Source organism: Lissotriton vulgaris, chromosome 3_1 (genome assembly GCF_964263255.1).
Source record: "Lissotriton vulgaris chromosome 3_1, aLisVul1.2, whole genome shotgun sequence".
Taxonomy (NCBI): Eukaryota; Metazoa; Chordata; class Amphibia; order Caudata; family Salamandridae; genus Lissotriton; species Lissotriton vulgaris.
This window is the reverse complement of record NC_141689.1, coordinates 1,429,964,540-1,429,978,082: the sequence shown is the minus strand read 5'-3', so window position 1 is coordinate 1,429,978,082 and position 13,543 is coordinate 1,429,964,540. Positions and strand designations below refer to the sequence as shown.

Sequence of the window (13,543 nt, the reverse complement as noted above, 5' to 3'; positions counted from 1 at the left end):
AAACATGCTCCAGAAGTATTTAAAGACCCTGTACGCACTAGAGTTTTGAACCCCAGAATTGAGAAAAAATATAGGCCTGCACCCACAGACCCAGTCTACATTAAAGGACACCTACCAATAGATTCTTTAGTTGTGTCCAATGCTAGGAAAAGGGCAAATTCTCAAACTTCTGGCGCGGCACCCACCCTGACAAAGAATCCAAAGTAATTGATGCGTCAGGTAAAAGAATAGCTGCACAAGCCACTAACATATGGCGTATAGCTAATACACAAGCCCTCCTCTCTCGTTACGATAGGGCCCATTATGATCAATTCGAAAAACTACTTGAACACCTACCAGATCAATATAAAGCTCAGGCAACTGACCTCATACAGGAAGGCAAGCTAATTTCAAATGCCTCAATAAAATGTGCACTCGATGCGGCAGACACCGCATCTAGAGCTGTGAATACCAGTGTCATACTTAGGAAACATGCGTGGCCTAGCATTTCCGGGTTTAAACAGAAAGTGCAAACTACCATTTTAAACCAACCATTTAATCAGAACCTGTTATTTGGCCCAGAAGTGGACACTGCACTCGAAAAGATGAAGAAAGATACGGACACCGCCAAGTCTATGGGGGCTTTACAGTCTACATATTTAAGAAAAGGAGGTACCCCTGTGCTGTATATCAGGGAGGGGGATATTCACATCAGCAAAACTAAAGTCCCTGTTTAAAACGTGGCAGACTAGAATAGCTGAACACACCAATACTAACAAGGGTTCAGTACTAGGAGAATGATTATCCCTATCTTGTTAACTAGTAAAGCCTGTACAAGCAAAGCAATTATAGACAGATGCAAAAAATTATTACGAAGGACAGTTTAAGTTGATTACAAACATAATCATAAAATTTATTTAGCACCTCCCAATCTGGGTTACATTCTAAAACACGGGTACTCATAGTACGGCCCGCAAGCCAGTGGCGGCCCGGCAAGCCTTCCCTGGCGGCCCGCTGACCTTCCTGACATCGTACCCATGTTGTATTTAAATTGAAAATGTAAATGTCAAACACTGCTGGTTGCTGCAGCGCGAGTCTGAGAGACTGCTGCTCTGTGGGGGCCGGCCGCCGGGTGATTCCAATGATAGTAGAGCAGCTGCAGGGGCCTAAGAAGAGGTTAAGTACAGCAAGGCATCATTAACATACAAATGGTCTTTCTAAAGACCTGTGAAGTGCTCGGGTGGGGCTGTGTGTGCCAGGAGGCTGTCTCGGCCCAGTTTAACACACGCAGGGTGGGGTGAAGAGAGTGACAAAGGAGGTAGTGGGACGGAGAGAGGGAGAGGGAGAGGGAGGGAGGGAAAGGAGACCGAAAGAAACATCGGGGCTTGTTAAAGTAGGAGTTGGAAAACGATTAACTTTGCACCAGGCTTGTGAGGTGTACACAGCGCCACTCTGCCCGCCCACCTTCTCTATTTTTAGCAGCTAGTTTGTTGTGGGTTTTAAATTAGGGTAAAACAGTTAAGCAGGCTAATGGAATCCAAAAAGTAATGTTTGAAAGCAAAGGGCATAGCATCTAGTTTCAATACAGAATCCCTAAATCGCACGTCATTACTATGCACCTACAGTCCAGTTAGATCACGGGTACTCATAGTACGGCCCGGCAAGCCTTCCCTGGCGGCCTGCGGACCTTGCATACATGTACCCGTGTTTAACTTTTTTTTTTTTACAGAGTGTCAGCAAACACCCCTGCGGCAGCGCGACTCTGACTGCTGCTCTGTGGGGACCGGACGATTTCTGTCGTAGTCAAAGTGGGGCTGCAGGGGTCTAAGAGGTGACAAAGCCTCATTAACTTACGAATGGTCTTTTAAAGACCTGTGAAGTGCTCCGGTGAGGCTGTGTGTGCCCAGAAGCTGTCTCAGCCCGGGCACACACAGGCAAGGTGGAGGGAGGGAGACAGGGAGGGAGGGAAAGGAAGGGAGAGAGACAGGGAGGGAGAGAGACGGAGGGAGGGTGAGTGAGAGTGAGGGAGGGAGAGTGAGGGAGGGAGAGTGAGGGAAGGAGAGTGAGGGAGGGAGAGTGAGGGAGGGAGAGTCAGGGAGGGAGAGTCAGGGAGGGAGAGTGAGGGAGGGAGGGAGAGTGAGGGAGGGAGAGTGAGGGAGGGAGAGGGAAGGAGAGTGAGGGAGGGAAAGTGAGGGAAGGAGAGTGAGCGAGGGAGAGGGAATGAAGGAGAGTGGGGGAGGGAGAGGGAAGGAGGGTGAGGGAAGGAGAGTGAGGGAAGGAGAGTGCGGGAGGTAGGGTGAGGGAGGGAGAGTGAGGGAGGGAGAGTCAGGGAGGGAGAGTGAGGGAAGAAGAGTGAGGGAGGGAGAGGGAAGGAGAGTGAGGGAGGTAGAGTGAGGGAGGTAGAGTGAGGGAGGTAGAGTGAGGGAGGTAGAGTGAGGGAGGTAGAGTGAGGGAGGTAGAGTGAGGGAGGTAGAGTGAGGGAAGTAGAGTGAGGGAAGTAGAGTGAGGGAAGGAGAGAGTGAGGGAAGGAGAGAGTGAGGGAAGGAGAGTGAGGGAGAGGGAAGGAGAGTGAGGGAGCCCGCCAAGAGTGAGGAACCCACCAAGAGTGAGGGAGCCCGCCAAGAGTGAGGGAGCCCGCCAAGAGTGAGGGAGCCCGCCAAGAGTGAGGGAGCCCGCCAAGAGTGAGGGAGCCCGCCAAGAGTGAGGGAGCTCGCCAAGAGTGAGGGAGCTCGCCAAGAGTGAGGGAGGGAGACAGAGTGAGGGAGGGAGGGAGGGAGACAGAGGGAGGGAGGGAGACAGAGGGAGGGAGGGAGACGGAGGGAGGGAGGGAGGGAAAGGGAGGGAGACGGAGTGAGGGAGAGAGAGGGAGACAGGGGGAAGGAGGGAAAGGGAAGGAGAGGGAGACAGAGGGAAGGAGGGAGAGGGAAGGAGAGAGGGAGACAGAGGGAAGAAGGGAGAGGGAAACAGAGTGAGGGAGAGGGAAACAGAGTGAGGGAGAGGGAAACAGAGTGAGGGAGAGGGAAACTGAGGGAGAGGGAAACAGAGGTAGAGGGAAACTGAGTGAGGGAGAGGGAAACTGAGGGAGAGGAAAACAGAGGGAGACTGAGGGAGAGGGAAACAGAGGTAGAGGGAAACTGAGTGAGGGAGAGGGAAACTGAGGGAGAGGAAAACAGTGAGGGAGAGGGAAACTGAGGGAGAGGGAAACAGAGGTAGAGGGAAACTGAGTGAGGGAGAGGGAAACTGAGGGAGAGGAAAACCGAGTGAGGGAGAGGGAGACAGATGGAGAGGGAGACAGAGATGGAGGGAGACAGAGAGAGTGAGACATTCAGAGTGAGTGAGACAGAGGGAGTGAGACAGTCAAAGTGAGTGAGAGGGAGGGAGGGAGTGAGTGAGGGAGAGAGGGAGTGAGACAGTCAGAGTGAGTGAGACAGATGGAGACAGAGAGAGAGAGAGAGAGAGAGAGAGCGGGAGAGAGAGAGAGAGAGAGAGAGAGAGAAAGACCGAGAGAGAGATGTCTGTATGCCGGGTCTGGTTGCTAAGTGGACGAAGGCGTCAGCTGCAGGGACCTGTGATCAACCTCATGGTCACAGTTTTTTTTTCTTGCTCTAGCCCCGCCCCTTCCCCCACTGACCCCGCCCCCACCGGTGCGGCCCTCGGACATAAACCATACTATAAATTTGGCCCCCGAGAGAAAGTTTGTGAGTACCCATGTTCTAAAACATAATAAAAACATTAAAGATAAAAACCACCCGAGGGTGGTGAAGCAATGAGTCTATATTTGGTCAAAAGTAAACAAAACAGTCGACGCAGCGTTTCGGTGCTTTTCTAGATCTTCACACCTTCTTCAGGACATTTGTAACTCTTTGACTCAGTATCTACAAAATTAAAACAATGCATTCTATAAGCAAAAAGGAATTTTTTATACATAAAAAAACACATACCCACGTTGTAATCACCCTGCCTTCCTACAGCTTGTACATGGCTACAGTCTCTATTTCATATATTATAGACAACCCCTTAATTAATAAATGTACATTATGTCATAGAAAAAAGTTAAGATGAAACCTATATTACGATTGTTGTTTGGATTTCAACAGCATTTCATGTTATTTCATGTTACTAGGCTCCCTGGTTTGTAAAGAAACCTGGGAGCCTAGTAACATGAAATACGTGGGTATGTGTTTTTTTATGTATAAAAAATTCCTTTTTGCTTATAGAATGCATTGTTTTAATTTTGTAGATACTGAGTCAAAGAGGTACAAATGTCCTGAAGAAGGTGTGAAGATCTAGAAAAGCACCGAAACGCTGCGTCGACTGTTTTGTTTACTTTTGACCAAATATAGACTCATTGCTTCACCACCCTCGGGTGGTTTTTATCTTTAATGTTTTTATTATGTTTTAGAATGTAACCCAGATTGGGAGGTGCTAAATAAATTTTATGATTATTTTTGTAATCAACTTAAACTGTCCTTTGTAATAATTTTTTGCATCTGTCTATAATTGCTTTGCTTGTACAGGCTTTACTAGTTAACAAGATAGGGATAATCATTCTCCTAGTACTGAACCCTTGTTAGTATTGGTGTGTTCAGCTATTCTAGTCTGCCACGTTTTAAACAGGGACTTTAGTTTTGCTGGCTTTACAGTCTACACCAGTTAGAGGTTCCTTTCGTCGGTCCTTCTACAGAGGAGGCTCCAAACAAACTGGAGCAGACACTACAACATCTTTCAAATCTCACACACAAACATCCTCTAACAAGGGGTATTTTAGAGGAGGGTACAGAGGCAATAATAACAAAGGAAGAGGTCGCAGTAACAAGAGCAATCGATCCTCTTCCGCCACAAAACAGTGACTTCCCTCTGCTCCACCAACAGCATTCCACTCCTGTAGGGGGTAGATTAACACAGTTCCTGCCTGTCTGGAACTCCATTACAACAGACAGGTGGGTGAGACAGATTATCCAACATGGCTACTGCCTAGAACTTACAGCAACCCCTCCACACATACCTCCCAGGCAGCGTCCAATGTCTACAGACCGCCTGACTCTGCTCCAACAAGAAGCTCTGTCACTTTTACAAAAGGATGCCATTCAATTGGTTCCTTTAGAAGAACAGGGAATCTGGGGTTTACTCGCTGTATCTTCTAATTCCCAAAAAGGACGGGACACTAAGACCAATTCTCGACCTCAGGCCCCTCAATCAGTACATACAATCAGATAATTTTCATATGATCACTCTGCAACAAGTGCTCCCACTACTGCAACACAGCGATTTCCTTTCAACCCTAGACCTAAAGGACGCCTACTTTCACATTCCTATACAACCTGCTCAAAGAAAGTACCTAAGGTTTGTAATACAAGGATAACACTATCAGTTCAACGTCCTTCCATTTGGGGTAACAGCACCACGCGTGTTCACAAAGTGCTTAGCAGTAGTAGCAGCACATCTCAGAAGGCAGCCGATTCATGTCTTCCCTTATCTAGACGATTGGCTCATAAAAGCCAAGTCATTCAAACAATGTGCCCAACACACACATCAAACAATTCAAACGTTGCACAACTTGGGGTTCACGATCAACTACACCAAGTCGCACCTGCAGCCTTCTCATGTACACCAGTATCTAGGGGCTACAATAGACACATCTACAGCTCTAGCGTATCCCAGTCTAGCAAGGATACAGAGCATTCAAGCCTTAGTCACAGTCTTCCAACAACAACAATCTCTGCAAGCCAGAGTGTTCATGAGACTAATAGGCATGATGGCATCCTGCATCTTCATAGTACCACACGCAAGATTGCAAATGCCCCCGTTACAAGAGTGCCTAGCACAACAGTGGAACCAGGCTCAAGGTCAACTAACAGACCTGGTGTTGGTGGGCAGCCGCACACATCGCTCTCTGCAATGGTGGAACACCAAAAACTTGACAAAGGGACAGACTTTCCTCGAACCTGTTCCACAGTTAGTGCTCACAACAGACGCATCTCTCACAGGATGGGGAGCCCATCTCTTACATCATACAACTCCAGGTCAATGGAACAATCAACAAAAACTGTTCCATATCAACCATCTAGAACGGCTAGCCATATTCTTAGCACTCAAGACTTTTCAACTACAAGTACAAAACAAAGCTGTCTTAATCCGGACGGACAATATGACAGCCATGTACTATATACAAAAACAGGGGGGGACACACTATCTGCAACTGTCCCAGCTTGCACAGAACATTTGGAGATGGGCCATTCCTCAAAATATACATCTGTTGGCAGAACACCTTCCAGGAGTTCACAATCAGATAGCAGATCTGTTAAGTCAGGAGTCACAACAGATTCACAAATGGGAACTACATCCACAAGTTCTTCAGCCATTCTTCCAAAGGTGGGTCGTCCACACATAGATCTGTTTGCCACTCACGAAAATGCAAAATGTCCAACCTTTGCCACCAGGTTTCCACACCCATTGTCCAAGGGCAATGCGATATGGATGAACTGGTCAGGCAGATTTGCATACGCTTTTCCGCCTCTCCCACTGATTCCATTAGTAGTGGGCAAGCTCAGACAACAGTCTCTCAAACTAATCCTGGTAGCTCCCACATGGGCACGCCAACCGTGGTTCACCACACTGCTGGATCTCTCTCTGGTTCAACATCAAAAGTTACAGCTCACACCCTTACTGTTAAACAGAACCATGGAGAAATCAGACACCCGGACCCAAAACAACTGAATTTAGCGATCTGGCTCCTGAAGTCTTAGAGTTTGGTTATCTTAACCTACCACCAGACTGTATGAACATCAATAAAGAGGCCAGGAGACCTACTACCAGAGCTTGTTATGCTGCTAAATGGAAAAGATTTGCCATTTACTGCAATAATAATCAAATTGATACCCTAGATGCTTCTATCCAAAATATCATTTGCTACTTTCTACATTTACAAAGGTGTAACTTGGCATATTCATCCATTCGCCTGCACCTGGCAGAAATTGCGGCATACTTACAGAACAGACAACATCTGTCTCTCTTTAGAGTACCTGCAATTAAAGCATTTATGGAAGGATTAAAAAGAATCATTCCACCTAGATTACCACCTTCTCCAGTGTGGAACCTTAACATGGTTCTTACAAGGCTCATGGGACCCCCTTTTGAACCTCTACACAAATGTGAACTGCAATTCCTTACATGTAAAACAGCTTTCCTTATTGCTATCACCTCTCTTAGAAGAGTAAGTGAGATACAAGCGTTCACTATACAAGAAACTTTCTTACAACTCCATCGTAACAAAGTTGTTCTAAGAACTAATCCTAAATTCCTTCCAAAAGTGATTAGTCCTTTTCATTTAAACCAATCTGTAGAGTTACCTGTGTTTTTCCAAAACCCGGACTCTGTAGCAGAAAGAGCTCTACATACCCTAGGCGTTAAAAGAGCTCTTCTCTACTATCTAGATAGGACTAAATCTTTTCGAAAGACAAAACAATTATTTGTATCTTTCTCTCCACCTCATAAAGGCAACCCCATCTCTAAGCGTGGAATTGCAAGGTGGATTGTAAAATGTATACAAGTCTGCTATCAAAAAGCAAAACGTACATTAACAGTTCCTCCTAGAGCGCACTCCACACGCAAGCTAGGAGCCTCCATGGCTTTCTTAGGGAACATCCCCTTAGAAGACATATGCAAAGCAGCAACATGGTCTAGAACACATACCTTCACTAAACACTAATGTGCAAGCCAAGCAGCAAGCTGCAGTAGGCCAAGTAGTTCCTTAAACTCTCTTTCAAACAACTGCAACGGATACAAGAATTCACCGCTACGGGAGAAAATGCTGTACAATCAATGCTAAGTGTACAATCTGCAGCTCATATGCCTCGAACGGAAAATGCTACTTACCAGAGTGCATCTGTTCTTAGCATGTAGAGCTGCAGAGTTGTGCACGCCCTCCCGCCTCCCCGGGACTTGTATCTGTTCCAGTTTTTCATCTTATTTAGATGCACATGCATGGACATCCTTTTTTTCTTTACATATACTAACTCCATCATTTCCTGTAATGTATGTGTCTTGTAAAGCGTACTGCTGCCCTGAGGCGTCGTGGCGCTGTAGACCGCTGGGGAACCCATCTTGGCTATCCCTGTGAGATGGTCCCTACTGGGTATCTCCAAGGTGAAACCAGGCATCCCCAGCGAATGTGGGGGCCGTTGTAGAGATGAGGCAAGCTAATACACAGAGTTGCCGAGTGTCATCCCTGGTTAGAGTAGGCACCGATGCGAGAATTATCGAGTCCGCTGACCCTGGTCCACGACCCTGCCGCGTCGGGAATTGAACCCTGGTCCCGGGCCGTTCTCTGCTTTCGGGTCTGCCGCCTCTAACCAGTGAGCCACACCACTCCCCATCATGGCAAAAAACAATCTAAGGATGGAGCCGATGCCCATGCGCAGTATTGTCCAAGGGAGGAGTCACCTATCTGTGACTACAAAGACTTCTTCCAAGACAACAACAACCTGCAATCATCCGAGCCCAACACCAGGTGGCGATCTAATGCTAGGTGTACAAATCTGCAGCTCTACATGCCAAGAACAGATGCATACTGGTAAGTAGCATTTTCCTTTTTAAAACTGCTTTGTCTGATTCCAGATAGTTCCTCCTCCACTTCCTTTGCGCTTGTTTGCAACTAGACTTCATCGACCTACGTTCGTCATTGTACCAGGGAGCGGAGGGTTTTTTATGGCTTTTAACTTTCCTTAGAGGCACTAACTGACCCAGTGAACTGGCAATCTGATGGCATAAATTGTCATACCCTCAAGTGTCTCCCCCAGCGCTTCACTCCTTGCTACAGACCGTTGAGCGGGCCTCGGGCCTCAAAATCAATCATGATAAATCTTGGGCTTTCAATCTTACAGTCCCACAGGAGGAGATACCAATTCTGGAGAACCTTGCTCCGTACCAAGGGGCTACTGACTACATCCGGTACCTAGGATTACAGCTGACTCCCACCTTAGATACGTGGACCCAGACAAACTGGCGAGAATGTAAGAGGGCAATCGAAGAGGAACTGAGGGGGTGGAAACCCTTGCTGATGTCATGGCTGGGCAGAATTAATGCCATCAAGATGTCGATTCTCCCCAAAATATTTTATTTATTCCAATGCCTTCCCACTTCTATTCCGCAGCATCAGATACAGGGTCTTCAGCGCGAATTCACCACATTTATCTGGGGTGGACTTAGGCCGCGATTTTCGCATAAGATTCTCATGTTGCCGCGGAATGGAGGGGGACTGGCCTGTCCCAACCTCATGGATTACTACTGGGCCTCCCATCACCGCTTCGCGGTGGAATGGACAACAACTAAGAGCGAGAAAGCCTGGCTGAACATGGACCGGGTGGTAACTGGGCGTACCATTTGGGATCTCACTTGGCTCCACCGAACAGCTCCCTCTGGAAGTGCCTACATAGCGGTGCCCACTAAAACGGTCCTGGATATCTGGGACAAGGTGGCGGTGCGCAGAGGTCTCACGACAATTCCCCTCCCTGCATGCTCCCTGCATACTCCCATTGAGGGAAGCCCATTATTCCCTACGGCCTATCGCACACGAGCCTTTGCTAAATGGGCGCAAGGGGATGCGGAGTGATTGGCGATCTATATGAGGGGGGTACGCTTAAGATTTTTGCCCAGTGCAGGGAAGAATTTCGTCTCCCAGCGGGGGCGGAAATGCAGTACGGGCAACTGCGGCACTGGGTTTCCTCGTGGGAGATGCAGCAGGGGGCTACCCGCCCATTCACCCCTTTTGAGCGGTTGGTCCGCTCCTTTGATGAATCAAAGGGCCTCATATCTCGGATTTACCATATCCTACAACATCCCCAGGAAACGCCTTCCCATATATACCAATGTCAATGGCAGTTGACGTCTTCTGCGGAAATCACACCCTCGCAGTGGAACTGCATATGGCAGGACATTCCCAGGGTGTATTGCAGTATCCCGCAGCGAGAAAACGCATATAAAATCATGACACAATGGTACTATACGCCTGCGCGCTTGCACAAGATGTTTCCTGCTTCGTCTCCCTTGTGCTGGAGGTCTGGCTGCAACTGGCAATTTCATACACATTTGATGGGCCAGCCCACTCCTGGCTTTGTTCTGGAAGGAGATACTGAGCCACATTAAAAGGGTGTTGGGATTCCCACTGCCTGAAGCCACAAGCACGATCCTTTTGGGTGTCAAACCTGCTAGCCTGAAGACGCTCACTCGCAATGATTGGATTTTGGCGCTTCACATGCTTGGAGCTGCCAAACCGCTCATTGCATTATACTGGAAGAAAGCGGAGACTCCTCTCATCTCTGCTTGGTATGTGCGCTTATGGCATGTCATTACTAGGGAACTCTTTACAGCGCGACTGCAAGCGCGCAACACTCGCTTTAAGGCTGTCTGGCAACCTCTGATTAAATACCTTTGTGCAATAGAGCATGCATGCTATATGCCCGCCAAGCTTAGGACGCTGCGACTTTTTGAAGATGCTATACTTCCACCTGATTATGGCAGATTGCTCCCTTAACCAGATTATATGGCTGCGTAACCTCCCCCTATGGGTAATAGCCACTCCAATAGGATGCCCCACAATACTCTCCCTCCCTGCCCGCACACACCACTCTTATTCTTACTGCACCTTGCCTGTCTTCTCTCCTCCTCTCTTTTCTTTTGCTGTCTCTCTGTCTTGTCTTCATTGGGCTTCTTGCCCGTGATCTACAGTTACAGTTCTGAGAGAGGTCTTGTACAATCTTGCATCAAGTCGAGTTAGCGTTATATAATGTGCCACATGGCCTGTCCCACAGGGGTTTTAGGCGACATGCTGTGTACCCACTAGGCCCTTGTGTTGCCTTACTATGTGTTCAGAAGAATGTCCACAAACGCGGCCGGCCCTATATAGGTGGAGAAGTGTGGCTCACTGGTTAGAGCAGGCAGACCCTGAAGCAGAGGTCAGACCCGGGACCAGGGTTCGATTCCCGACGCGGCAGGGTGTTGAGCTCAAATGTCCACGGATTCGATAATTCTCGCTTCGGTGCCTGACCTAATCATGGGTTCACACTCTGCAACTCTGGGCATTAAGCTTGCTTAATCTCCACAACGGCCCCCCCGCGACTGGATGCCTGGCTTTCACCTTGGGGATGCCCTGTAGGGGCTATCTCACAGGGAAAAACCAGGACGGGTTCCCAAGGCAAGCGCGGAGATACCCCTTCGGGGGTCGATTCTGGCGCTATATAAGAATGTAGTAATAATAATAATAATAATAATAGGGTTGTAGGCTTAGCGCTGTGTACATGCAGACCTGTACTCTATTCTCTTTCTTATGAGTTGAAAATAAAACAGAATTTCAACAACAAAAATCAGTGGCCTCCTTTCAGATTTCCCTGCTTCTTGTTGCTCTAATATGGAATGCCATATATTTATCAGTTTATTAGTTTTAAGAAACAACATTTCTGGGAAATAAAGTATCAAGGTTAATGGTACAATACTGCATTGCATTTGTTTCATATATGATACGAAACTGATGAGATTTCTTTCAGGAAAGTAACGAGGTTCCCGTTCCAAGTCCATAATTAAGTCCAAAAAATCAAATAAAGATTCCATCTATGCTGACTTCGATTTCAATTTAGACACCTGTATCTCTCACAATGTCACGGTATCATTGATATATAATGCAAAGTGGTCAATGCAGGTGCACCATTTCCAGGATGAGTCTATAGCATATAGAACGTCTCAGTAAAGTTTGAGTCAAAGACCTTGCACCAAGCATTTTAAATCCCATATTTTTGGAGTAATATAGTAACATTCTCAAGAGCTATTCAGTTCTAATTGGTTCAGTATTACACCTACAAGCAATGTGTCCTTAGTTTAGTGAGCTAGTAAATGAAAAAATAACTGTAACCATGCCTACTTAAAAATAAATCTACAAGGGCACGAGACATGATATGCAAGCCTGTCCAAGGGGGGGGGGGGGGGGGGGGGGTTAGTGTGCAAGCGGTTAAGATATATGTACTGCATTGGGAGGTTCTTTATTTTCTTGAATAGTGCAGCAAGGAGACTGAAAAGGAACATAAAAACCAGTTGCATTTGTATATGCATGGTTGTACACAGCTGTGCAATTATAGACCAATAGCTCTCTCTCTTTTTGTATCTTGACAGGTCAATGAGCTTCTTTGGAATTCAGATTCCACAGTGTTGGCTCTCTGGCTGGAAGACTTGGAAAAAGAAGATGCCACCAAACCTAACACATATGGTAAAACGTAATTCTTCATTTCTTTTATTTGCATCATTCCATGTATGTTTTTACCAAAAATGTGCATTCAGCCAAAAGGGGATCATTAGTTTGAATGGTTGAGTGGGATGTATAGGTTTGCTTTCCTATCAGACTGGTTTGGCATGTGCCATTTGCTTCCTCTGAAGTACCCTTTGCAGGATCTGAGTGTAGTGAGATGAGACTTGTGATGGTTAGAAACGTTCCTATTGTCATGGCAGGTATTCCATAATATGCTCTTGGTTAGTTCATTCAACTTGGAAGGTCCTTCAGCCAGTTGGGTACTTGTAGATGGTCCAAGTCCTCTTTGCTAAAGCTGATCAAAGAGAGCTGGTATGGGCACTTGGCGCAAGCCCAATGGATAGGTGCGGCAGTGGATTTGCCCTTGGCCACATCCTTTAATAATTGATGGTTCCTTTCAGACTAGAAGTAGATCTGCAGAAACAGGGTCCATTAGCAGTTAAGAACACGGTGTTTCTTACTTCCCTCGTGAGTCAGAACTCGACACAGAAAACTGCGGGTGGGTTTGGTGAAAAGGGCGAGCCTTGCAGGGATATGGAGGACACAGGTAGATCGCTAGGTCAATGCTTATGCAATATTTCTTAGCTGCCCATCTTCTTGGGGTTATTCATTCTCTGCCGTATCACTTACTGTGTGCACCTTAGTCATACTAAGTACACAGCTTCTATACTATGTTGGAAGCATTATGGCCAACTACATGGATTTTTCTTTCCCAGTTTGTGGTGCAGTTAAAAAGTAATTTATCCCAAGACCATATAATCAGCCAGAAATTGGCTTGGGCCTGCAAGGGGGTTGCACTCTCCAATGCTAAAAGAAGTACTGCTTTGGATAGATCCCAGCTATGCCAGTGAAGAGGCCAATTGTCAAATCTTGTTTAGTACCTTCCAGGAGACTTGAGATATGAATCCCCACGACCGAAAACGTGCCTCTTATCCAAAAAAGGTTGAATTCAGGAGCCAACACCATGTGCTTTTGACTATACACTCCCCAGCATCCTCTTCCTGTGCCTACATAGTACAGTGGCATACCACATAGGAGAACAAATGTAGATTCCTCATCAGGATATTTTCTTTGGTCATTCACTTTGTGGTTATTATGAGTTGACCGGGATCTGAGTTACCGATCCTGCTGGTATGCACACTTTGTCCCATGTTATTTTTCCAGGTGAACATTTTGCCACTTGTACTGCCACACCTAATTAAAGAGCGCTGCAGTTGAAGGTGGCTAAATTGCCTGTGGGGATGGGAGCATGGGCACAAAGGTGCTCGCCCG

At 46.9% G+C, this 13,543-nt stretch overlaps 1 protein-coding gene across 1 annotated transcript in view; it reads left to right on the top strand.

The window, feature by feature from the left end:
* ELP1 (elongator acetyltransferase complex subunit 1) overlaps nt 1–13,543 on the top strand; it is a 686,929-nt gene that overhangs the window by 120,186 nt on the left and 553,200 nt on the right. Inside the window, exon 10 of the mRNA XM_086963713.1 lies at nt 12,139–12,232. Coding sequence (XP_086819839.1) covers nt 12,139–12,232 — 94 coding nt within the window. The remainder of the gene's footprint in view (nt 1–12,138; nt 12,233–13,543) is intronic.